The following is a 25,232-nucleotide window of genomic DNA, read 5'->3' as shown; positions in this document are numbered from 1 at the left end:
CTAGAAGGCATGCATCCTCTGGGAAAAGGTGTCACATAGATGAAGTCTACCGCTTAACCACCACCCTTGCTGGAGTGAGCTGTTCACTCTTTTATCAAGTCTTTTATCGAGTCTTTTCACTGAAGCTTCTTGGAGATCCAGAAATTGATCCCTGTCGCTTTGTTCTTCTCTTTCCACCACAATTCCTCAGGAGTTAGATATCTCTTCTAAGTCCCAGCCCCAGAGATGCAGATTGGGGTAAACAGAGGTGAAGCCATGTGTAGAAAGAAATAATGCCCACTGCCCTCCCTCCAGGAGACCTGGGTGTCCTCTCAAAGAGGTGGGAGGGGATAGGAATGTGATTCAAGGAAGTGAACAGCCCGAACAGCCCCGGACAGTACACCTGGATAATAGAAATGATTGCCCAGGAAGCAAGCATCTGCCTGTAGGCTCAACCAGATTGGGTTCAGAGAAGGCCTGTGTAGCTGGTACGCAGCCTCAGGCAGAGGCCCCAGCCTTCCAACTCTCGGAACATCCTCTTTGAGAGGTTTTTATGGAGGTTTCACAAGCTTGGTTGATTGAATCATTTGCCTTTGGTGATTAATTGAGTCACCAGCTCCTCTCCACTTTCTGAAGATTGGGAAGGTGGGGCTGAAACCTCCCAGTGTCTAATGAAGGTTTGGTCCTTCTGGCTAGTGTCTAGGGGCCTGCCAAGAACTGCTCATTACAACAAGAGACTCTCCTATCACTAGGGAGATTTCAAAGGTTTTTTAGGAGCTGTGTATCAAGAATCAGGCACAAAGACCAAACATCTATTTATCACAGAGGCAAGTTTTCTACGTAAACTCTCTGGATTTTTAAATAACTATTTAAAACTATAAAACAACTATTCATTGCCAACCCTGGTGGACACTGTGATGATCCAACAAACAGTTTTGAGATCGTAAGTCATCAATGCTAGATATTGCCTTATGGCCATCTAGTCTCACCAAAACTTTTGTGAACATGTTTTTCCTCTGTTGTAAGAGTGACACATCAATGCTGTAAAAGCAAAAGTCATGCAATAGGAAGGAAGTCTTCCTCTCCCCCAAGACCTCTACCAGAAGGAAACTTTTCAGCAGTTTCTATATATACTTCTAGGGGTGGTGTGTGTGTGTATGTATCTGTTGGTGTCCTGTCTTTTCAGGTAACAGCACATCTCAGCTTTATCTGCACCCAGAGATTGCAACTATCTAACATTCCATAAAATCTGCATGGTGTATATTAGATGGTCTACTGATCTACCCTAATTCCAATCAACCAGTTTCCCATTGGGTAGCTCCATTTTTTTCTTTCTTTTTTTTTTTTTGCTATTATGAATTGTATTGATACTACAGCCAACACACACACACACACACATCCAACTATGCCTGGAGCATAAATAACAGCAAGATTTCTGGCGTGTGTACGTGCCTTCAACGTTTTTTATTACAGCCAACTTGCCCTCTCAATCCTCAGAGTGGGACACGGTTTGCTTTGCAATCTTGTCTGAGCTGACCCTGCCTTTTTCATCCTGCCTATTTTAATCAGAGTTCTACCAATATTGATGGCATCTGTTTGAAAATATATATCTTACAGAGAATTCCCTGGCAGTTCAGTGGTTAAGACTTGGCACTCTCACTGTCAAGAGCACAGGTTCAGTCCGTTTGAGAAACTAAAATCCCATAAACTGTGTGGTGTAGCCAAAAAAATATATACAATTTTAAAAATAAGTAAAAATATACATCTTCTGGACAAACACCATCAAGTCAATGTATTTCCGTGATTCATTTTCTATTTGGCACCAACATGTTCCAACTTATTTTCCATTTAAAAATTTTATTTTACTGAAAACTTCAGCTGCTTAGGTCTTTTCCATAAGGTTTTTTTAAAAAATTATTGTATTTTTATCACAACAAGAGTAACATATATAACATGAATAAGATGTATATAGCAAAGTTGCTATATGTGATAACATTGTATATACAGAGAAATCTCAACATTTTGGCTTTTGGTTACTTTTCATTTCTATGCCAACTGAAAGAGGTATAATTAAGTGGAAGAATTTAGAATATCTGCATTTTTTCCCTCCAAAATTCTATTTTATATACACACACACACACACACACAATTATATATGGTAAAATATACATAATATAAAATTTAGTTTTAGCCATTTTTTTAAATTGAAGTATAACTGACCAGCTGCACAACATATTGATTCAATGTTCTAACTCATTACAAAACAATCACCACCATTTCAACCATTTTTAAGTGCTCAGCTCAGTGGCACTAAGTACATTCACTTTGCTATGCAAACATCGCCACCATCCATCTCTAGAACATTCTCTTTCATCTTCCCCAACTGAAACTTTATCCATTAACAATTTCTGTAGGATTTTGTAACAAAAGTTCAAATTCATGGATCAGCTTTTGGCTGTATCAAATTTGATCAAAACCAGCTTCTACCATCTTGCGCCTTTGACATTATTGTCACCAACCTCCTATGTCTGGGGTCCATTTTTTAACATCTAAATTTTAAAAATTATTTATTTTACTTATGTATTTGGTTGCACCAGGTCTTAGCTGTGGCATGTAGGATCTCTTAGTTGAGTCATGTAGGATTTAGTTCCTTGACTAGGGATCAGACCTGGGCCCCCTGCACTGGCAATGTGGAGTCTTAGCCACTGGACCATCAGGGAAATTCCACTTTTTGGTGACTTTTATTTTTATCATTTTAAAGTTGCAATAATAGTACAAGGAATAATCATGTACCCTTTACTCAGATATTGTTTACATTTTGCCGATACGTATTATCATTCTCACTCTCTTCCTTTCTCTCTTTCTATCACACACACACACACACACATACTCATATGTATATATTTTCTAATCTGAACCATTTATTGAGATTTTATTGAGGCATGGCTGATAACTATTTATTATATATATTATATATATTTATTTATATTAATTTATTACATATAATTAACTTTCAATGTATACAAACATACTGATTTACAATTTTTAAACATTATACTCCATATATAGTATCAGCTATGTCCCCTGTGCTGTGCAACAAATCCTTGTAGCTTACTTGGGTTTTTATTTATTTATTTTTGGCTCTGCTGGGTCTCCATGGCAGTGCGGGCTCTTCTCCAGTGGTGGGAAGTGGGGGCTACCCTCCAGCTGTGGCGTGAGGGCCTCGCCGCAGTGGCCACTCATGGAGCACAGGCTCTACGGCGCGCAGGCTTCAGCAGTCGTAGCCTGTGAGCTCAGTAGCTGTGGCTGCCGGGCCCCAGAGCACAGGCTCAGTAGCCGTGGCACACGGGCTTAGCTTTCCCACCGCGTGTGGGATCTTCCTGGATCAGGGATCAAACCCGTGTCTCCTGCATTGGCAGGCAGATTCTTTACCACTGAGCCACCAGGGCTAATCCAGTCAAAGTGTTAGTCCCGAGGATAACATCCCAGGGCTTTCTGGGATGAAGCCAGACATCAGGTGGAGCCCAGGACCGAGCAGACATGAAAAAGTGGAGCAAAAAAAAAAGGGGGGGCATGGACTTCCCTTAACCACTGGGCAGTCCAGTGGTTAAGATTCCACACTCCCAGTGCAGGGGGTGTTGTGGTTCAATCCCTGGTCTGGGGACTGAGATCCCACAGGCCGTGTGGTTTGGCAAAAAAATAAAAAAAACAAAAACGGAACAAAGACTAGTTTAGGGAGCTCTTTCTCTTAGTGTTGGTTGCGAGCTGTCATTTTTGCTTCACCTTCTCAGCCAGAGGGGCAGCTCTGGGCAACACACCCGGCATGGACCTGGGCCAGACCTTCCCTGGAGCCCACTCAATCCAGGTGGGGGGCGGGCCATAGAGATTTGTACTCAGGTTCAGAGCAGCAAGAAGAATGGATTCTGGCCAGCGGTGAGTGAACAAACAGAGGCGCTGCTGGGTAGAGCTGAGGCCAGCAGGAGGGGGAAGCAGTGGGGCTCTCGGAGAAGTTTCCCAGTCGGGATACATGCTGGCGGTGCAGGGTTCAGGTGTCGTCAGGACTCCTGGAAGATTGTTTTCAAAATAATCTGCAGCAGGAAGGAAAAAATACAATAGCTCTGGAGTTGGAGAGGCTCTTGGGAGGATCTCTTGGGAAGGAATTTGATTAAAGAAACAGGCAGCCTTTGTGGTCACAGAAATGTAACTTAAATGAGCTCCTTTTCACCTCTCATTTGAAATGTTTCCATGAACCAAACATATACTTCCCTCCAGCTGGCTGCCTGTTTCTCTATGAACCATGAGATTAGAATGGCTTGACATTTTTAAACAGTTGGGGAAAAGAATCACACAAAGGATATTTCCTGTGACATGTAAAAATTGCATAACATTCAAATTTCTGCATCCATAAATAGTTTTATTGGAGCATGTGTATGCTAAGTCACTTTAGTTGTGTCTGACTCTTTGCAACCCCATGGACTGTAGCCCACCAGGCTCCTCCGTCCATGGGATTCTCCAGGCAAGAATAATGGAGAGGGTTGGCATTTCCTCCTCCAGGGGATCTTCCCAACTCAGGGATCCAACCTGGATCTCTTACATCTCCTGCATTGGCAGGCAGATTCCCTACTAGGGAAGCCCACAAGGCAGCTTTTGAGTAGCGATGGCAAGAGTTGGGTAGTTTTGTCAGAGACCATATGGCTTCCCAAATCTAAAATATTTATTAGGTTTTTTAAAAGCAGATGTCATTTATGGCTGAGGCTGCTCAGGTGACTCAGTGTTAAAGAATCCACTCGCCAATGCAGGCGACACATTTTGGATCCCTGGGTTGGGAAGATCCCCTGGTCAGACTCAATTGAGCACGCATGTATACACATTTATGAATGCTTGTTTTTTCCCTCAGTTACAAAAGTAATACAAGGGACGTTCCTAGTGGTCCAGTGGCTCAGACTCCATGCTTCCAGTGCAGGGAGCATGGGGTTCAATCCCTGGCTGGGGAACTAAGATTCCACATGCTACATAGCATGACCAAATAAATAAGTTAAATTAATGAAACAAGGAGTATTCATTTAAAAAAGTAACACATGTTCACGGTAGAAAACATGGAAATGGATTTTTTTTTAAAAGCACTTGCAACACCACTGGTAAATGGTTTTTTCAGAGGTATATACATGCTTCTAAGGGTCTGGCTGTGTATGTATCATAAAACTAGGGAGACGTTAGGTTAGTTATTTTTTGTGTTTTTGCTCTTACTTTTGAATCAATATAACATATCCTAAGTAATTTTCACAAACTTCAATCTATTACCTGATTATATCAGAATTTAACCTCATTAGATATTTAGGTTGTTTTCAAATTTTGAACATTAATGAAGTTGTAGAGACTATCTTTCAGCGTTTCTCTGATTATCCTGAAAACAAATTCTAAGCATCAGAATTACTGGGTCAGTAGACTTGCATCCATTTTGCCAAGCTGTATTCCAGGAACATCAAGTCGACATGTGTTTCCACCAGAAGGACCGAGGAAGCCTCCCCCACTTCACCACATCCTCGTCAGCACTGGACATAATTATACTAGAACATTTCCATCGAGAGCTGGGAGAGGACTCATTTTCAGTTACATCTCTATGATCAATGTGAAGTGAAAGTGAAAGTCGGTCAGTTGTGTCTGACTTCTCTGCAACCCCATGGACTATACAGTCCATGGGATTCTCCAGACCAGAATACGGAGTGGGTAGCCTTTCCCTTCTCTGGGGGATCTTCCCAACCCAGAGATCGAACCCAGGTCTCCCGCTTTGCAGGCGGATTCTTTACTAGCTGAGCCACAAGGGAAGCCCTATGATCAATAGTGCATTTCAATCTTCCACCATGTCTACTGGCCATCTATATTTATTTTTTAATTATCACTTATTCTTTGTCCACTTTTTCTATTTATTTCTGTTCTTAAAGAGAAATAAGACCTGCTCTTATTACACTTAATAAGAGGTACAAACTACTATATATAAAATAGATAAGCTAAAAGGTTATATTGTACAGTGCATGGAATATAGCCAATATTTTATAAGTTTCAATGGAGTATAAGCTATATAAAAATATCGAATCACTATGTTATACATACTATTGCAAATCACCTAAATTTCAGTGGGAAAAAAAAGAACTATTTTATTGATTTGAAGGACTTCCCTGGCGGCTCAGTGGTAAAGAATCCACCTGCTAAGGCAGGAGACGTGGGTTCGATCCCTGGGTAGGGAAGATCCCCTGCAGAAGGAAATGCCAACCCACTTCAGTATTTTTGCCTGGGAAATCCCATGGACAGAGAAGCCTGGTGGGCTATAGTTTAAGGGGTTGCAGAAGAGTTGGACATGACCTGGTAACTAAACAGCAACTGATTTGAAAGTGCTCTTTGTGTGGTAGGGATATTAAGTATGTGAATTAATACTGAATGCTATAGGGAGTTCTCTGGCAGTCCAGTGGTTAGGACTGTGAACTTTCACTTTGGAGGGCCAGGGTTCAAACGCTGGTCGGGGAACTAAGATCCCGAAGCAGCCAAAACCAAACCAAACCAAACCAAAAACCTGAATGCTATAAAAGTCCTATTGTGCTGGCAGCTAATCAGGGATGGGGGGAGGGGGAACTGGAGGAAGGTGGTGAAAGGTACAAACTTTCAGTTATAAGATAAATTATAAGATAAATAAGCACTAGGGATATGATGTACAATGTGATAAATTTAACTAACACTACTGTATGTTATATATGAAAGTTGTTAACAGAATAAATCCTAAGAATTCTCATCACAAAGGAAAAATTTTCTTTTTCTCTTCTTTTGTATCTACGAGATGGCAGATGTTCACTAAAACTATTGTGATTCATTTCATGGTGTTTGTAAGTCAAATCATTAAGCCATACACCTTAAACTTATACAGCTCTGTATGTCAATTTTAACTCAATAAAACTGGAGGGAAAAATTAAATATTAAAAAAAAAAGCAAAGCTAATCAGGTACCCACTTGCTGAGAAAAAGGAAAGAGAAAGTTGTAACTGTATATTTTCTGTGTTCATGGAAAATATTTTCCCCAATCTATCCTCTGATTTTTTGTAAATAATTTTTTTAATTGAGGTATAAGTGATTTACAATGTTTCAGTATACAGCAAAGTGATTAAGTTATATATATATATACTCTTTTTAAAGTTCTTTTCCATTATAGGTTATTACAAAATACTGAATATAGTTCCCTCTGCTATAGTACCCTCTACTATACCGTAGTAGGGCCTTGCTGTTTATTTTACATGTCTGTTAATTCCAAATTCCTAATTTATCCCCCTCCTTCCCTTTTGGTAACTGTCACTTTGCTTTCTTGTCTGTGAGTTATTTCGGTCTTGTAAATAAGTTCACCTGTATTGTTTTTTAAGATTCCACATACAAGTGAAATCATATGATATGTGTCTTTGACATCACTTAGTATAATAATCTCTAGGTCCATTTATACTGCTGCAAAACCCATTACATCATTCTTTTTATGGCTGAGTAAATTTCCAGTGTTTGAGTGTGTTTGTATAAGATACATCTTCTTTATCCATTCATCTATGGGGGACACTTAGGCTATTATAAACAGTGCTGCTATGAACACTGGGGTGCATGTATCTTTTCAAATTAGAGGTTTGTCTTTTCTGGACAAAACAAAAATTCCACTCCTGGACATAAATCAGGAGTGGAATTGTTGGATTGCTGGGTTATATGGTAATTCTAATTTTAGTTTTTTAAGGAACCTCCATGTGGTTCTCCACAGTGGCTGTACCAATTTACATTCCATCAACAGTGTAGAAGGGTTCCTTTTTGTCCTTAGACCTTTTTTTTTATTATTATAAAAATTATTATTTAGAATTTTAAAAGAATTCACCACATTAAATTTGTACTAAACATTCATGTGGTCAAATCCATCCAACCTATCCCCATGGAGCTGGCGTTGCATCAGTGCTCACACACAAGCAGGCTAATACTTTCTTATACCCGCCTGTCCCCATGCACATCCCATTGGTGTGCCCAGGACCAGCCTCTGCAGATCACCTGGGGCTGTTTCAGAGGGAGGTGAAGTTCAGGAAGCAAGAGTGGCCCTCGATCCTTATCATCAGGTGCCCTGGATGCCAGGATGCCAAGGAGCCAGGGACGGGACTCTGTACCCTCTGACTGCCCACCTCGCCTCACGTGGAGGGCTATGCCAAGACGCATTCTGTCCACAGTGAAGGGATGCACGCTACCTGGGTGAGCACATAGTCCTCCTGGGTTAGATTCCAAAGGATTTCAAAGTGGTCCACATCGTGGAGCTCTGCAAAGGAGGCTTTCCACCCTCCTTGGCACAACGTCTGCGTAAGAGAAATGAGGGAAAGGAAACATGAGGTTCGTTGGGGAGGGCGGGCGGAGGTGGAGAAGGGCTCCCGCACCTGCCTGGCGTCCACCAGGTGTTCACTAAGTATCTACTGAAGAAATGACTGGTGTCACAGGGTCCGTTTGGGTGAAATAAACAAAGATAGTAAGTTTGCATGACCCTCAACCTCAAGCCAAGAGGGGCGCCTGGGGCACCTGATGAAACTCCCTGGACTGTCGGCGGAATTCTGGGCTGTCGTGCTGGCCGACAATCACCAGGATGCGGCAGGCTGGATCTGCAGGCTGAGTGGGGGCCGTCTCCAGGTGCCACAGCGGGCTGTTCCTCTGAGCATCCTCCCTGGTGTGGGGGGAGGCGTGGTCAGGACAGAGGAAAGCCTCCGCTGCAGCCCTGGCCCTCCTCACTGGCTGCAGGCCAGCTTGAGGGGGATGAGGGGACAAGTGACTTACAGGGTCGGGAGGAGGGGGGCATTCTCAGAGGTGTGCATGATGGGCTCCAGGTCGTAGACCCCGCTCAGCAGGAAGAAGCCTGTGAAGGTAAAGAACAGTCACTGAGCCAGGCTGCAGGTGGGGCCAACGCCCCACCCAGACTGGGCCTCTTGTAAGCACCGGATGGGGCAATATGGGGCCAACCTGCCTCCAGGGCCAGAGGGGCAAGACAAGGGAAAGGGCAGAGAAGCAGCAAAGCAGGCCCTGCTCCCTGGGCCCAAAGCCCCCAGGTCAAGCAGGTCACAGCTGTTGAGATTTCAAGCAACTGGTATAGACCCTCAGGCCCATCAGGGTAGGGTGAAGGCTGCCTAGTCAGACTCATTCCCCGTGGAAACCTTTGAGGTTGGGCGTGACTCCATGCTTGATCCAGTTGGCCAGGAGCATCATGGCAGCCAGCTGGGCCCCAGCAGAGTGTCCACACAGGTAAATTCCCCTTCAGTAGGTCAGAGCGGAGAGCAGAGTTTGCCTTCAGTGTAACCAAAACAACAGGCCAGTATCAAGGGGTCCCCATTTGCCTTCTGCTCCAAAGCCAGAGGGAATGGCTGGGCTGCATCCAAGATGAATCCACTGTCCTCCCACCCAGTCTGACAAAAGGAAAATTTGCAGTGATACCCACTGGTTGCCTGGATATTGCTTCTGGACAAACACGATGCTCTGGGTCACCTGGTCTACCATCTGGTCCAGGGTGCCTGTGCAGAGGACAGGAGCTGTGTCAGGCTCCATCAGGGGCTCTCTCCCCTCCAAATCCCAATGGCGCTTGTACCTGCAAGACCACCCTCATTACCTTTGGGAGCAATGTCATAAGCCACTATCACCACGGCCACTCCCTGTGCTGTCAGTGGGCTGACCATGAAGGCTGATGTGTCTTTACTGCAGAAGGAGACAAAGACATAACTGGAGGCCACCTGGCCACTAGACTGCTTCGGCGTCTGGTCCACCCAGAGCCCTGCCCCTCTCTGACCCAGTGTGGTAAGGGAAGAAGTGAGGCTCTGTCCTTACCACACCACATGCTAGCTGTGGCGCCCTAGAGACTGCATTTAACCTCTAAGCCCAGTTTCTTCCTCTGTAAAATAGAGATAATTATGTTCTTTCTCTTAGGATGCTGTTTTTGAGAACTGAAGGAGATCAGACATGCAGGGAACTTCACAAGGCAAAGAGTAAAAATGCAATAAATGGAGCGTTAAAATGCTATGGTCGAAGGGCAGTAGATCCTATAACCAGCAACTCCTTAGTATGATCCTAGGGAACAACAGTGTCTGTGAAGGTCCCAAATACCTCTCTGCTTATCTTAGGGTACCCACTGGGCCAATCCCAGCTTGCCTGGGACTCCCTCTTTTTTTACCGCTAAAGGCCCCAAGCCCTGGGAAACCACTCAGTTCTGAGCAAAATGGGATGGTTAGTCACTGTGGTTTTCCATGATTGGAGAGTAGACTGAACATGCTTTTCACTGAATATAGTGGGTTCAACAGTGTCCTTCCTCAAAAGACATGTCCAAATGCTAAACCCTGATACCTGTAAATGTGACCTTATTTGCAATAGGGTGTATGCAGATATGGGCTTCCCAGGTGGTTCAGTGGGTAAAGACTCCACCTGCAATGCAGGAGACTCAGGAGATGCGGGTTCAATCCCTGGTCAGGAAGATCCCCTGGGGAAGGGCATGGCATCCCACTCCAGTATTCTTGCCTGGAGAACCCCATGGACAGAGGAGCCTGGCGGGCTACAGTTCATAGGGTCGCAAAGAATCAGATACGACTGCAGTGACCAAGCACACACACTATGCAGACATAATTCAGGCTCTTGAGATGGGATCATCCTGGATTTAGGATGAGCCCAAACCCAATAACCGGTGATGTTGTAACAGAAATGAGAGGAAGGAGGGAGATGCAGACACACAAAGACCACGTGAAGATGAAAATTGAGTTTAAAGTGATGCAGCCACAAGGTGAGAAAAGCACGGAGCCCCCAGAAGCTGGAGCCTTCGGAGGGAGCGCGGCCCTGCCCACACCTTGATTTCAGACTTCAGGCCTCCAGAACTGTGAGAGAAGACATTTCTGTTGTAGGGAGCCCCCACGTTTGTCGTAAGTTGTTGCAGTGGTCCCAGGAAAGGAAGAGGCCAGGCAAAGATGACTCTCCCCTTTTCTCCATTCATCCACATTCCCTGACTCACCTTCCGCTCTGCCAGTATCCTCCGTGAAAAAACACCAGGAAAGGCATGGCTGTAGGACAAAACAAATGGCATGTGGGCCGCGGCAGGGCTCCCAGAAGAGATCCGAGGGCAACCACCAGCCCCCAGTTACCTTCAGACACTGCCTCGGGAAGGTAGATGTCCAATTTCTCTCCTTCGCCCTCTCCGTAGGGGACATCAAGCAGGCTCCTCCCGGCGGCCCGGGCCCTCTTGGTGACTGTCTCCAGAAACGGACAAGTCACTGTCAGTACAACTTCAGGCAGCACCACTTTCTATTATTATTTTGCTGAAAGCCCTTTAGGGTCAACCAGCTAGCTTCAGCGGTCAGTGCTTCCCCAAGTTCACATGGTAATTGGGCCCGGGGTCTGAAGCATTCTCCCAGATGCATAGTTAAAAAGACATCAGACTGGCCCATCTGAGTGGAGGCGGTACTCTCTGATGTCTGTCTCTGGTGAGCTGGCACTTGACCGGCACCATTTCCACCTCTACTGTATTACATGCTTATTATGTGTGCTACCCTTGGCTACATGCTCCAGAAGTATAAACTTTTCCAAGTATTTGAAAAAATAATCTTCTAGAAACTAAGATATAAAATCACTTGAAACAAATATATTATAAAACACTATGAATATATAATTGAGTGCCATGATGGCAGAGGTCAGAGTGATGTGAAAATTGGCTTAGGACTGGGCTTGAGAGAAAAGAGGAAAGGGACTGTAAATAAATTAAATATCAAAGGCAAAGGCATAGGGGTGGGAGTGAAACAGAGCAGGACCCTATGGTCCTGACATCTGCCTGCCTTTTGTCTGTGGAACATTAGCCAAAGATAAGTTTAATCAGAGAAGTGACAAAATGCAGAAACAAAGGAAAACAGTCAAAGGAGACCAAATAATAATAATAATGTAATAAAACATAGGCAAGGACTTTTAGTTCCTTCTCAAGGGCTATTGATTATATTCTGAGCCATATCCTGTGAGCTGTCTTATAGATAAAGCCCCCACCACATGGAAAAAGTTAACTACAGGACGACTAGACTACAGCCACGATGCAATCTGCCACAATTCTGAGAACTGGCCTCAGAGAAATGGAAACAAACCGACTGTGGAACTGAAGATTAACTATACTAAAACAATCCAGATGATGCTGGTCAGACCACTGGTGACCAATTTCAAGATGACTGTCAGAGCTGACTGTGCTGCTTCTGCCTGTAGCTCCCTCCCTCTGTCTATAAAAGCTCAGGGGGCAAGTCAGCATTTGAATGGGTGTCTGCCTTGCCCTTGCCTGCTGAGTTGCTGGCATTCAAAATAAAGCAAATTTTCACTTCCATCAATCTGACCTCTTTATTGGCTTTTGAGAGGCAAGCAGCCAGCTGGACCCCACTTTCAGGAAGAGGAAGGGACTCTCTACGTTCACGGACTTTCAATGTCCCCCAAAGGCCCCACTTCCATCACTGAAACCCAGGCAGCTCAGCTCCCACCACCACTGGGCACCAGAGAGTGTAAACTGGTAAGTTCTTCCTGTGGGGCAACTTGGAAATATGTAGCAAAGCCCAAGAAAATCATATTCCTTGGTGCATAAGACCTTGTCCATCCGTTATTACAAGGAAATAATCAGAAGTATTTTTAAAGACTTGCTTTAAAGATGCTCACTCTAATGCTATTTATGACAGCAAAACATTTTAGACACAGCCCAAGGGACCTACAACAGAAAACTGGCCAAATACATTATGGCATATCCCCTTTCTCTCCTTTATTTTTGACCTCAGCATTCATCCATCCTTCATATATATTTTTATTTACTGTCACCCTCACTAGACCATAAGCTCTGCAACAACAAGGGCTTTGCTTTGCCCACCTCTGTACAACAGAACCTGTACATCAAAACCACTTAACAGAAAATTGTGTAGGGAATTACCCTGCAGTCCAATGGTTAGGACTCCATGGTTTCACTGCCGACAGCTCGAGTTCAATCCCTAGTCTGGAACTAAGATCCCACAAGATATGCAATAAAAAAATTGCAATACACAGTGTTGGGTCAATTGAATGGGAAAAAAGTTTTTTGATCCCTATCTCATACCACATCAGATCAGTTCCAGATGGACTACAGCTTTAAATATGAGAGCAAAGATAATAAAGCTTTTATTTTTATGTTATTTTTTAGTGATATGTTTTTTAATATTTATTTTTATTTATTTGGCATTGCATTTATGATAATGATTTGAAATGTATTTTTAAAAATATTTTTTATTTTGTTTTTGGCTGTGCTGGGTCTTCACTGCTGCACACAGGCTTTCTCTAGATGCGGCAGGGATCTCTAGAGCCTTCACTGAGGTGCATGGGCCCTTGCCATGGGCTTCTCTTGCTGCAGACCACAGGCTCTAGGCGCAAGGGCTTCAGCAGTCTCAGTGTGTGGCCTCAGTTCTGGCCCTTGGGCTTAGTTGCTTCGTGGCATGTGGGATGTTCAAGGACCAGGGATCGAACCAGTGTCCCCTGCATTGCAAGGCGGATTCTTTTTTGTTTGTTTGCTTTGACACAAAAGTAAGATTTATTGGTGGACATGAGTAAAGAAGAGACAGTGCCAAACCTCTCATGGGTGCAGGGCCCACCATTTGTCCAAGGGAACACTATTAGGGATGTCTTTGACCCCACAGCCATCTGGTATGAACTGTAACTCTGCTTCCATGTTTTCAAATTTATCTGAATTAAACTTGGCAAATTCCCACTTCTGGTGGCCAGGGAACTTGAACTTGGCCCTGCGCAGGGCCTCAGTCAATGCTCCTTGTTCTGCAGCTTGGTGAGGTTGGACACATCTTGTTGATGTGGATGACATGGAAGGGGTGAAGCCCCACTCAGATGTGAAAACCATCTTTACCACTGTTTTTCACCATGGACTTGTTGGCACAAACACAGGCCGCCTCCAGGGCTTTGGAGGAGAGTTGCTCACACTCGTCTGACTCCATGTGGCCACACAGTGGGAACCCATCCGCTTTTGCTTTCTTCTGCTCCAGGCCAAAGATGCAGATCTCAGCAACAGGGACACCTTGGCAGAAGTCAGACTTTGGGTTCAGTTTGTTCTGACAATACGGGTAACACCATGGGGCAGCAACCCATGGTGAGACTAGGATCTTAAAGGGGTGCCAAAGGGGAAGAGCGAGGCGGATTCTTAATCACTGAACCACCAGGGAAGCCCTAACTTGAAATGTCTTTTAAGAATGCCACCATATTTTGTAGACTGTGTTGAAAAGTTGACAGGCAAGTACCTGTGAAAGCCATGAGCTATCTGAGCATTAAGTGAGATGCCATTACTTTTTCTTCTGAATATAAAAATATACAGCAGCCATTTCCATGAAATACCGGACAAGGTGACTGTCATTATTAATATGGATATGGAATCTCTCTCCCCTAAATCCAAATGGCAGCATATGAGATGTATTTCTGTCTGTTTCACTTAATATTTCTTGGAGAGCTTTCCTAATCAGTACATAGACAGCTTCCTCATTCTTTTCTTTTTCAATAAATAGGTAATTTGCTATTCCGTCCTATGGCTGCACCTTAATTTATTTAACCGGTCGTGCCAGTTTTTAGGCCAAAGCAAACCTCACCAGATCATCAGGTAAGTCTCTTGGCTCCCTCTTTGTTTATCCTGAATCCTGAATTTTCTCCCTGCCCCCACTGAGACCACCCTGGATCCCTCTCTCCTCTCCCCCACTCTCACCAGGGCTCCCTGAAGCCCCGCAGGTGTGGGCCAGGTGTAACTTACATCACATCCCGTTGATCTGAGGTTGATCTGAGGTTCCTGTCAGTTGCTGGGTGCCCTAACGAAATGCCATACATGCACCCAGGGGCTTCGATGACAGGACATTTATTTCTCGAAGTTCTGGACCCTGCAAGGAAGGATCAAGGTGCCGGCAGGGGAGGTGTCTGGCGAGGGTCCTCCCCGGAATGGCAGAGGGCCTTCTAGCTGGGGACTCCCGTGGCCTCTTTGGGTTTGGGAGCAGCTCTCCCTCTCTCTAGGGAGACGAACCCTGTGTCTCTTCAAAGAATCCTACAGGATCAGGACTCCACCATTCTGACCTCATTTAACTTTTTCCTTCCTTAGAGGTCCCCCTCTCTAAACACAGCCTCACTAGTAGCTAGGACTTCAACGTGTGAGTTTTTTTAAATAATAATAATTATTATTTTTAAAATATTTATTTATTTACTTGGCTGCATCAGGTCTCAGTTGCAGCACTCAGGCTTAGTTGCTCCTCGGCACATGGGACCTCAGTTCTCCGACCAGGCAGCGAACCTGCGTTGCCTGCATTGGAAGGCAGATTTTTAACCATTGGACCACCAGGGAAGTCCCAAGTAATTATTCTAATGGAAAACAGTTTTTCTCCTTTTCTTTTTTTGGCTGTGCTGTGCGGCGTATCTTAGTTCCCCAACCAGGAGTCGAACCCATGCCCCTTCAGTGGAAGCTTGGAGTCTTAACCACTGGACCTCCAGGGAAGTCCCTTCAGCATATGAATTCTTCATCCATGACAGCCCCACACTCCCTCCCAAAGGCCCCAGAGCTCCCCTGGTCACCTTCCCTGAGAGGTCTGCCAACCACCCTCCCCCCAGGTGTGAAGGTGTTTGTTCTGGACAAGCTCCTCATACCGCAGGCTCAGCAAAGGGGAGCAATTTAATTAAAACAAGAGTTCTGGAAGTACACGTGGACCCAGGAGATTTATGTTGTGCCAAAATGAAGAAAAAGATAATGAAATGTATGCTCTAAGTTGAAGAGCAATTAAAACCAAGCAGCTGTCAAGATTTGTTGTCACACATAAAAAAAAGTCTCCCTCTGATATTAAAAAACCCAACTGAGCCTGACACAGAGAAACTGCCTCTCTCCAGGAGGTGGCGTGATGGGTTGATGGCAGGCAGCTGGGTGCAGGGACAGAGACTAGGGTGACTCACTGTCCCCCCCCAGAGCCTGAATACTGCCAGCCCTCCAGGTCTGCATCTATCTACAGGCAGGGACACAGTGGGGCTTCAACAGGACGCCCCAGGACAAACCCAATTACAGACTTCCTTTTTTGAGAAAGCAAAAATTCAGTTTCTGTTGCTCACAGTCCAAAGTGTCACAGCTCTGACAGAGAGAAACGGCAGGTCCCCGGACCCAACTGAGCACTGTGTGAGAGCAATTAGGAGGAGCCGGGGCCAGAATCCCTAGATGCCTAGATGCAGGCATGAGGCAGGGAGACCCATCAGATGGTGTCAGAAAGCTGAAGATCAAGGGTTTATCAGGTGCGGTGGGAGCAATTTAAGAAGCGGTTAGGGTTCACCAGGCTTCTTTTTTTTTTTAAGTTATGCTCTATTTTAATTTATTTATTTTCTGTACACTCTTTTTTTGGGGGGGGGGACTAGTCACACTTTCATGCACTGGAGAAGGAAATGGCAGCCCACTCCAGTGTTCTTGCCTGGAGAATCCCAGGGACAGGAGCCTGGTGGGCTGCCATCTATGGGGTCACACAGAGTCGGACACGACTGAAGCGACTTAGCAGCAGCAGCAGCAGCAGTCACACAGTATGTGAGATCTTCGTTCCCCGACCAGGGATTGAACCTGCGCCCCCTGCGTTGGAAGCATGGCGCCTTAACCACACGACCATCAGGGAAGTCCCCTCATCTAGCTTCAGAACTATTCCTTCCCAGTCTTTTAATTCACTTAGCAAACAATATTTATATAAGCAGCGATCTTGTGCCCATTTTGGAATTTTGCAGTGATAAAATAGGAAAAAAAAATATCCCAATCATATGTGGCTTACCCCTTAAAGAGAGGGACAAGCAGTTATAAATGTCAGGTAGCAACATGTTCTATAAAAATGAGCCAGATCTGAAAAGACTACACACTGTGTGATTCCAACTATTCTGGGAGAAGTAAAACAATGGAAACAGTGAAAAGAGATCAGTGGCTTCTGGGGGCTGGGGTGGGTGGGAGGGAGGGATGACTAGTTGAATACAGGATTTTTAAGTCTGTAAACACAAATAGGGAGGGAGTATCTGCCAGGACCAGTGGACAAGCTGGAGAAGCTCTGGGAGGTTGTGGGGTAGGGGGGTTTCTGGGGTTCAGTCATGTTTAGTTCCTAGCCCAATCTGTGACAAAGTCAGAGAAACAGCGACTTTCCTTCTGGTTCTCCACATGTGGGATCTTAGTTCCCCGACCAAGAATCAAACTGAGGCCCCTGCAGCGGAAGCTTGTAGTCTTAACCACTGGACTGCCAGGGAAATCCCAACCATTTTAAAGGGAACAAGTCAAAATTGATGGTGTCATTAAAAAAAATAAATAGTAAACAATTCAGTGGCATTTAGCACATTCACAATGTTTTGCAACCATCACCTCTATCTAGTTTCTAAACATTATTTTCAGGGCTTCCCTGGTGGCTCAGTGGTGAAAGAATCTGCCTGCCAACAGGAGATGCAAGCTCGATCCCTGAGTGGGGAAGATCCCCTGAAGGACAGCATGGCAACCCTCTCCAGTATTTTTGCCTGGGAAATCCCATGGATGGAGGAGCCTGGTGGGCTACCGTCCATGGGGTCGCAAAGAGTCAGACATGACTTAGCGACTAAATAACAACAACAAAACATTTTTTTTCATCTCAGAAGGAAACCCATTAAGCACCCCCTGTAATCACAGTTTTCTGTCTCTACAGATTACCCTGTTCTGGATGTTTCACATAAATGGAATTGTACATAGAAATAATAATCATACATATAAATGTGACCTTTTGTGCCTGGCTTCTTTCAATGAGCACTGTGTTTTCAGGGTCCATCCATGTTCTAGTATGTATCAGTAGTTCATTCCTTTTTTGTGCCCAAAATAATTCCACTGCATGGACATATCACACTTTGTTTATCCATTCATCTGTGGATGAATTTGAACTTTTCCCACTTTTTGGCAATTGTGAATAATGCTGCTGTGAACATGTGTGTACATGTATTTGAGTACTTATTTTCAATTATTTGGGGTTAGAATTTTTTAATTGAACTATATTGCTGACTTATAATATTACATTACATTAGTTTCATGTGTGTGACATAGTGATTCAACATTTTATAGATTATACTCCATTTAAAGTTACTACAAAATAATGGCTATATTTCCCTCTGCTGTACAATAATATATCCTTGTTGCTTGTCTATTTTACACACAGTATTTTCTCTCTTCTAGAAAGAATTTTTATTTTTTATTTTTTTATTTTTATTTTTTTTAGTTCTACCACTTTATTGCTACCAACCCATCTCCCTCCATCCTCATGCACACATGCTCAGTCATGTAACCCCATGGACTGCAGCCCGCCAGGCTCCTTTGTCCATGGGCTTTTCCAGGCAAGAATACTGGAGTGGGTTGCCATTTCCTTCTCCTAGAAAGAATTTTTAACACTGTTCATACTATAAAAAAAAAAAAAAAAAAAGAGATTGCAGGGAGCTACCTTGTGGTCCACTGGTTAGGACTTGGGAGATTTCACTGCCATGGCCCTGAGTTCAATTCTTGATCAGGTAACTAAGATCCTGCAAGCCAAGCAGCTCAGCCAAAAAAAAAAAAACCATAAAAAAACCCCACAACAAACCAGGATTGCACACTATTAAAACAGAAGGCTTTCTTCCAGGAGAAAATAAAAAGAGGCTAGAAGAAACCACATTACAATGTGAACAACGGGTGGCAGAATTATTGATGGTTTTATTTTCCAAAATCCTTTTCAGTAAGCAAATGCTCCTTTTGTAATCAGAAAACAACGGTTGCCTAAAAATGGCCAGCCTCAGATAGTGCAGGGCAGGGCTATTACAATGTGGTCTGTGAACACTGGGTGCCCCATAGTGTTTGTTACTGGTCCATGACGAACTAAGTAAAATGTGCAGGTAAACATTTATATATTAATATAGGCAGTTTGGTAGAATGGCTATGTCTATTGAAGTTAGGGCTAAGAAATTTGGGTTTTCAAACAACTTGTACATGAATGTTCACAGCCGCACTTTCCGCAATCGCCAAAAGGGGGAAACAGCCCAAATGTCCAACATCGGGATGAATGAATAAACAAAACGCGGTCCATCCACACAACGGAAAATTATTCGTCCATAAATAGGAATGAAGCCGGGGCCTGCCTAATGGGTAGGGAGGTGTCCTTTCAGGGTGATGAAAAATGTTTTGGAACCAGACAGAGGAGATGGTGGTACAACATCGTGAAGGTACTGAATGCTGCTGACTTGTACACTGTAAAATGGTTAAAGTGAAAAAAAAAAAATTAAATTAAATGGTTAAAATGGTACATTTTAAGTTATGTGTATCCTATCACAGTTAAACAAAAGTGGGCCTGTATTTTGTGTTCCTTTGTCTTTTTCCTTTGGTTTTATCTGGTGGAAAGGAAAAAGGGCCAACTCAGCCTTAAAAGGTAGGAGGATCCCTCGGAGAGGCTGTCAGTCGCAGAAGCTGTCAATCACGAGGCCCCCACCCACCTCGCTGGTGATTGGCTCTCCTAGGGCTAGGCGTGGCTTGAGGGACAGGGCGTTTGGAAATGTGCCCCCAGCCTGGTTACACACACACCTTATTTAGTTTCTTGTACAACGTATTTTTGAAGAGGAAAAAAAAAAGAAGAAGAAACTAAAATAGTTGCTTAAGTTTACTGCAACTCATCTGAAAAGACTCTGATGCTGGGAAAGATTGAAGGCGGGAGAAGGGGACAACAGAGGATGAGATGGTTGGATGGCATCACGGACTCAATGGATATGAGTTTGAGTAAACTCCAGGAGTTGGTGATGGACAGGGAGGCCTGGCATGCTGCAGTTCGTGGGGTCGCAAAGAGTCGGACACGACTGAGCGACTGAACTGAATTTAACTGAAATTTACTGCTATGCTCACTGCTTCCACTTCTGTAAAGTGGCCTGCTTACTGATGCTCACCACCTCTGCTTCTGTGAACCGGCCTGCTTAGGGCTTCAACCAAACTGCGTAGGCTGGAAAGTCACTAGGACCCGGAAGCCCACGCCATTTAAAAGATACCCAGAACAAAGCCCGGGTGCTCAGACCCTGGAGGCGATTCCCCTATGCCCGCACTGGGGCTGAATAAACCCTGCTGTTCTGCATCTCCCAGTAATCTCTTTCTGTTGCCACGACTTCTAAAAACATTTTTACTGAGAGTCTTATTAAACAAATTTAATAGCTACTGGTAGAGGACACAGTTCTTCCAACTTCCCTCTGCCCGTGTTCACCTAGCCGTCCCCAGGTGCCTAGCCTGGGAGAGGCCAGGTCTTGGGGGAGAATAAACATGACCTACTCATTGGAAGAGAACAGTGCACACCGCAAGTTACTGGTGGAAGATGTTAGGATGGAGTAGATCAAAAGAAAAACAATGTCCTTCTTCCTGGTGCAAAAAAGGAAAAAAGAGTTTACCTCCCTCCCTTTTCTAGGAGAATTTATTTTTAGGAGACATCATCATAAATCCTTTCTCTACCCCTTTGGGAATGCATGTAAATATTTTTTAAAGCTAAATGAGTCTCTTGCCAGTTTTACAACTTAGGAATGTTTTTCTCAAAGATCTGGGAGCTCTTTGGGTTTTCATTGATGTGGACCATTTTTAAAGATTTTTACTGAATTTTTTACAATACTGTTTTCTGTTTTTGTTTTTTGACAGTGAGGCATGTGGGCTTCCTGACCAGGGATCAAACATGCACCCCCTGAATTGGAGGATGAAGTCTTAATCACCGGACTTCCAGGGAAGTCCTTGGGGGCTATCTCTTTGAAATATAATTATCAGCAAGATAATCCATGGGAGGGCAGGACCCTAATTTCAATACCCATCCAGCTACAAGTTGCAAAGCCATTATTTGTCATAAAGCTACGGGGATTTTTTATTTTCTCTGGATAATGACAATTTGCAAACTCAGATGGTCAGCCTAATGACTAGGTGGATTTAGGAGGGACTAAGGTAGCAGAGAAGGCAATGGCACCCCACTCCAGTACTCTTGCCTGGAAAATCCCATGGACCGAGGAGCCTGGTAGGCTGCAGTCCATGGGGTCACAAAGAGTTGGACACGACTTCAACTTTCACTTTCACTTTTCACTTTAATGCTTTGGAGAAGGAAATGGCAACCCACTCCAGTGTTCTTGCCTGGAGAATCCCAGGGATGGGGGAGCCTGGTGGGCTGCCATCTATGGGGTCGCACAGAGTCGGACATGACTGAAGTGACTTAGCAGCAGCAGCAGCAGCAGCAAGGTAGCAGATGGGCTTCCCTGGTAGCTCAGATGCACGTGGGAGACGTGGGTTCCATCCCTGGGTTGGGAAGATCCCCTGGAGGAGGGCATGGCAACCCACTCCAGTATTCTTGCCTGGGAAATCCCATGGATAGAAGAACCTGGCGGGCTACAGTCCAAAGACTCGCAGAGTTAGCGACTAACGACAACAATGTGGTGGTGCCTTTGGGAGATAATTAGGTTTAGGTGAGGTCATGAGGATGCAGCCCTTGTGGTGGGATTAGTGGCCTTATAAGAAGAAAGGTGAGCGTTTCTTTCTCTTCTTTATGACATGTGAGGATGCAGGGGGAAGAGGTCTATCTGCAAGCCAAGAAGAGACCCTCACCAGGGAACCAAATCAGCTGGCACCTTGACCTTGGACTTCTCAGCCTCCAGCACTGGGAGAAAGAGATTCCTATTGTTTAAGCCACCCAGCCCATGGCATTTTGTTATGCAACCGGAGCTGACCAATACAAAGACAGATAATATATAAATGCAGTATTTTTTAAAATCAGAATTTATGCCAAAAAAGTTGATGATGAACAAAATGTCAACATTTCCAATAGAGACAGGCTCCAACCCTGGGCATGCATGGCTCTGCTCACTCACCTGGCCCATCATCACACTCCCCTTCTTCACCAATGAAATGGCGCTGATGCCGGCTGGAGCATCGAAAACAGGAAGGGAGGTGGGATGTGAATGTAAAGCTGTCCACAGGGCTTCTCAGGAGGCATGACTAAAGACATTCTCTGAGGGCTTACTTTGGAGTCTCAGAGTTTCTTCTTAGCCCTTGCTTCTTATGAGAGACTCCCTTTCTCTACAGGGTCAGCTCTTTTTTCCCTCAAGACAATTACAGTAGACAAACAGGTTTGCTAACCTGCTCACGCAGGTGTCACTGCACACTCAAATATATACTGAGTCTATAGAGACATATTTGGTGCAGAGCTAAGCGTGGTAGGAAACTGTGAAGAGCCCAGGACACAGCTCCAGCTCTATGAGGACAGGGAAGGTGCTGAAATGTGTTGGAATAAACCCCTACTAGCCTCTCCCTCCAGCTGGGTTATCTCAGTGTAGAGCTCCATCTGGCCTGCTGGAACAAAGTGCATTTGCCAACCTCCAATTTTCCAACTTGCAGGAGGGGCTGGCTGCTTCCTCACCCACACATTCCCTGTGGAACCTGCCTGCCCGACCCAGCTCAAAAGGTGGCAGCACACACTCTGGAGACCCAGGACTGGGATGGGAATCAACCTTGAGACTTCATTAGCTTACAGATTCCCAAGCCTTGATTTCATTAAAAAATAAAAAAGCTTCTTTGATTTGATAAATAGCAACAACATTCCACTTTCAGCAGCTGAGTGGGACACCTTCCTTTTTTCATTCTACTCCCCTGGGCCACTGTAGCCTTAAGGCCTGGGCATAGCTGGCTGGCTGGCTGATCAGGCAGGGATGTGGAGCACTCTCTGAGACTCCCTCCCCTTGGCGGTCCTGCAGCCAGGGCTCCCGGAGCAGATGAGATACCTGAACTTTGGGAACTGTCCAGAGAGGCTGGGCTATGAGGCTCCTCCTCCCTGCCCCAGCATCTTGAACCATTGCCACATGCTAAAGTCCACCCAAAGCAGCCACAGAGAGATCCCCCAGTACCATCGCTTCCTATCTGTGAATAGGTCCTCATGGCCTCCTCTGCTCCCAGTCGGACGACCCATCTGCTGGGGGAGTACTGGTTATCCAGCTCCTGTGGGACACAGATACAATGTTCCGTAAGACCTCTGACCTCCACACAGACCCTGCCCCAGCCCCTCCACGTGCCTGGATGCTCCTCTCTGTCTGGAGAAGCCCCTTCCCTGATATCTCTCAAGATGCCCTCAGCTTCCTTCAAGGTCCTCCAGCCTCCAGCCTGGCAACCCAGGCCCCACTCTCCCCCCACTAATTAACTAGATGTTTCAGATACAACAGAAACAAGATTGCAAGTGCTGTCAGACACTTGCAGTGAGGGCAGTGGCCTTACCTTTAAGCAGCCGACAGCCTTAAAGGGAAATGAGGACCCACAAAGGTGTCACAGTGAATGCCACCATAGGCACCACTTCTACAGCAGCTAAGATCACAAGACGCCAGAGAGCTAGGGTGGCCGCTGCAGAGAAAGTGATGTGAAGCTGATCTTCCCTGACAGGACATAAATCTGACTGAAGGTCACAGCACAATCAGTGGCCCAGAGGTGAAGAGGAAGGAATCAAAGGTCAGACGATTGGAAATGTTGACCAGCCTCAATTGCTGAAGCACAGAGGAAGGGGGGCTGGAGGGTGGAGGGTCTTGGATGTCAAGCTAGACGTTCAGACTTCAGAAAGTAATAAGGAACCAGGTTTTGGAGCAAGCGCTCAGACACACAACAACAACCACAAAACAAATAAAACAAACAAAAATGGGTGAAGGCTGGACTGGGAAATTTGAAGACAGGGTGGTCTCATGGAAAGGTCTTAGGCTCTATACTCAGATGGGCTGAGTGCCATCCAAACTCCAACACTTGCAGGCTCTTTTAACCTGGGCACCTTTCTTACAGTCAGTCCCGTCATCTGTATAATGAGCAAAACAACAGCACTTCACTTCATGTACATATCCTATAGCTTTCAGCCTGGTTAGGCTTTACGCCTGGTGAGGCTGAAAGCTATAAGGCATGTACATGAAGAAAAGCTAACCATTCAGATGTGGGTTTCCTCCTTGTCCCCCTGAACAGGGTTCTTGGCCAGTGGTCTTTGGATCTGTACCATCTGTGCCCATAGGATGTTTGCAGCCATACCTGGCACACTCTGTGACTGCTATCATCATCTTTATTGCTGCTGCTGCTGCTGCTGCTGCTAAGTCGCTTCAGTCGCGTCCGACTCTGTGTGACCCCATAGACAGCAGCCCACCAGGCTCCTCTGTCCCTGGGATTCTCCAGGCAAGAATACTGGAGTGGGTTGCCATTTCCTTCTCCAATGTAGGAAAGTGAAGTGAAAGTTAAGTCGCTCAGTTGTGTCTGACTCTTCGAGACCCCACGGACTGTAGCCTACCAGGCTCCTCCGTCCATGGGATTTTCCAAGTAAGAGTACTGGAGTGGGTGGCCATCTTTATTGCTATTATTTACCTATAAGAATGGTAATGCAATGGGTTTCTGAGAGTGCTCTCATATTGTGGGAGTTTGTGTCAGAAAGAGAAAGACAAGAGAGAGATAGACACATGCGCACACACAGAGGATGGAGTTTCTTGGGGGCAGTATCTATAACACATCACATTCTTAGATGTGTCCATGACCTGAGAAAGAACTGCTGCTTCAAATGTAGGAAAACTAGTCAGGAAATTATAACTGAATGATAATCATAACGAGTGCTTTGCATATGTGGCTTCTTTTCTTTTTTTTTAACGGAGGAGAGAGAAAGAGTGGCTGGCTTCTTTGCCAGGCAAAGGGGGAACACAGAAGGCTAGCGCCTCAAGAACTGTGCCCCACACATGGGGTTTCTAACCCTCACGACCATCCTGCTGTAAAACCAGCCTTTCTGCTTCCTTCAGGTCTGGCACATTCTCTGCACATTGCATAACCTCAGATTAAGGTTAGGAACTTCGGCCCCAACCTCCTCTGGGTTTATAAATATTAACATAGCCTGGGCTTCCGTATTCTACCCTTAAAATCAGGGTAGCAAAAGCCTATCTGTGGAGAAAAGTAAAATAAATCACAATGCTAAAGTTTTGGGGACCTGTTACACAGTACCAACAGCCTCCTACAGAAATGATTCTGAACTTTTCTCTCAACTCTCATCTAATGTCTGAGCTACACTCCTCAGCCCCAGCCTCTCTCCCTGAGATCCTCCTACCTCTTTAGACATCCTCTTCCAGGGAGCCTCGTGCCTGTGATTTCCGCCCAAGACGTCCATTCCCGCTTTGTACCATCAGACGCGCACGCGCGTGCCCCTCGCCTTTTTATCGCAGGTGGGC

General features: G+C 45.1%; 1 protein-coding gene and 1 pseudogene across 4 annotated transcripts; both read right to left on the bottom strand.

The window, feature by feature from the left end:
- Nucleotides 1-1,785: 1,785 nt before the first annotated feature.
- On the bottom strand, nucleotides 1,786-25,213 carry AFMID (arylformamidase). 4 transcript variants are annotated; one of them, XM_065910241.1, is made up of 11 exons: nucleotides 25,112-25,213; nucleotides 22,911-23,001; nucleotides 11,138-11,242; nucleotides 11,008-11,056; nucleotides 9,625-9,710; nucleotides 9,457-9,529; nucleotides 9,176-9,273; nucleotides 8,802-8,880; nucleotides 8,550-8,691; nucleotides 8,228-8,332; nucleotides 1,786-4,067 (listed from the first exon to the last, which is right to left on the bottom strand). In XM_065910241.1, the coding sequence occupies exons 1-11, from the start codon at nucleotides 25,169-25,171 to the stop codon at nucleotides 4,035-4,037; spliced, it is 921 nt and encodes a 306-aa protein (XP_065766313.1). In that variant the 5' UTR covers nucleotides 25,172-25,213; the 3' UTR covers nucleotides 1,786-4,034. The 4 variants fall into 4 exon arrangements, with proteins under 4 accessions (XP_065766313.1, XP_065766314.1, XP_065766316.1 ...); XM_065910242.1 differs by lacking the exon at nucleotides 25,112-25,213 and having other exon boundaries at nucleotides 11,138-11,246; nucleotides 22,911-22,995; XM_065910243.1 differs by lacking the exons at nucleotides 1,786-4,067; nucleotides 8,550-8,691 and having other exon boundaries at nucleotides 8,254-8,332.
- Nucleotides 13,612-21,887, bottom strand: LOC136149390 (large ribosomal subunit protein uL16-like; annotated as a pseudogene).
- Nucleotides 25,214-25,232: the final 19 nt, after the last annotated feature.

This window comes from Muntiacus reevesi, chromosome 18 (genome assembly GCF_963930625.1).
Source record: "Muntiacus reevesi chromosome 18, mMunRee1.1, whole genome shotgun sequence".
Taxonomy (NCBI): domain Eukaryota; kingdom Metazoa; phylum Chordata; class Mammalia; order Artiodactyla; family Cervidae; genus Muntiacus; species Muntiacus reevesi.
Note: the sequence above shows the minus strand (reverse complement) of the source record. Positions and strands in the feature narration are given on the sequence as shown.

What these genes read in the sequence shown, in the direction of transcription:
- AFMID (XM_065910241.1), bottom strand. Translation starts at nt 25,171, where the DNA reads ATGGACGTCTTGGGCGGAAATCACAGGCACGAGGCTCCCTGGAAGAGG. An exon ending in TCCCGAGGCAGTGTCTGAAG is followed by an intron (nt 11,057 to 11,137) that starts GTAACTGGGGGC and finishes TTTGTCCTACAG; the next exon opens with CCATGCCTTTCCTGGTGTTT. An exon ending in AGTCCAGGGAGTTTCATCAG is followed by an intron (nt 8,333 to 8,549) that starts GTGCCCCAGGCG and finishes TCTCTTACGCAG; the next exon opens with ACGTTGTGCCAAGGAGGGTG.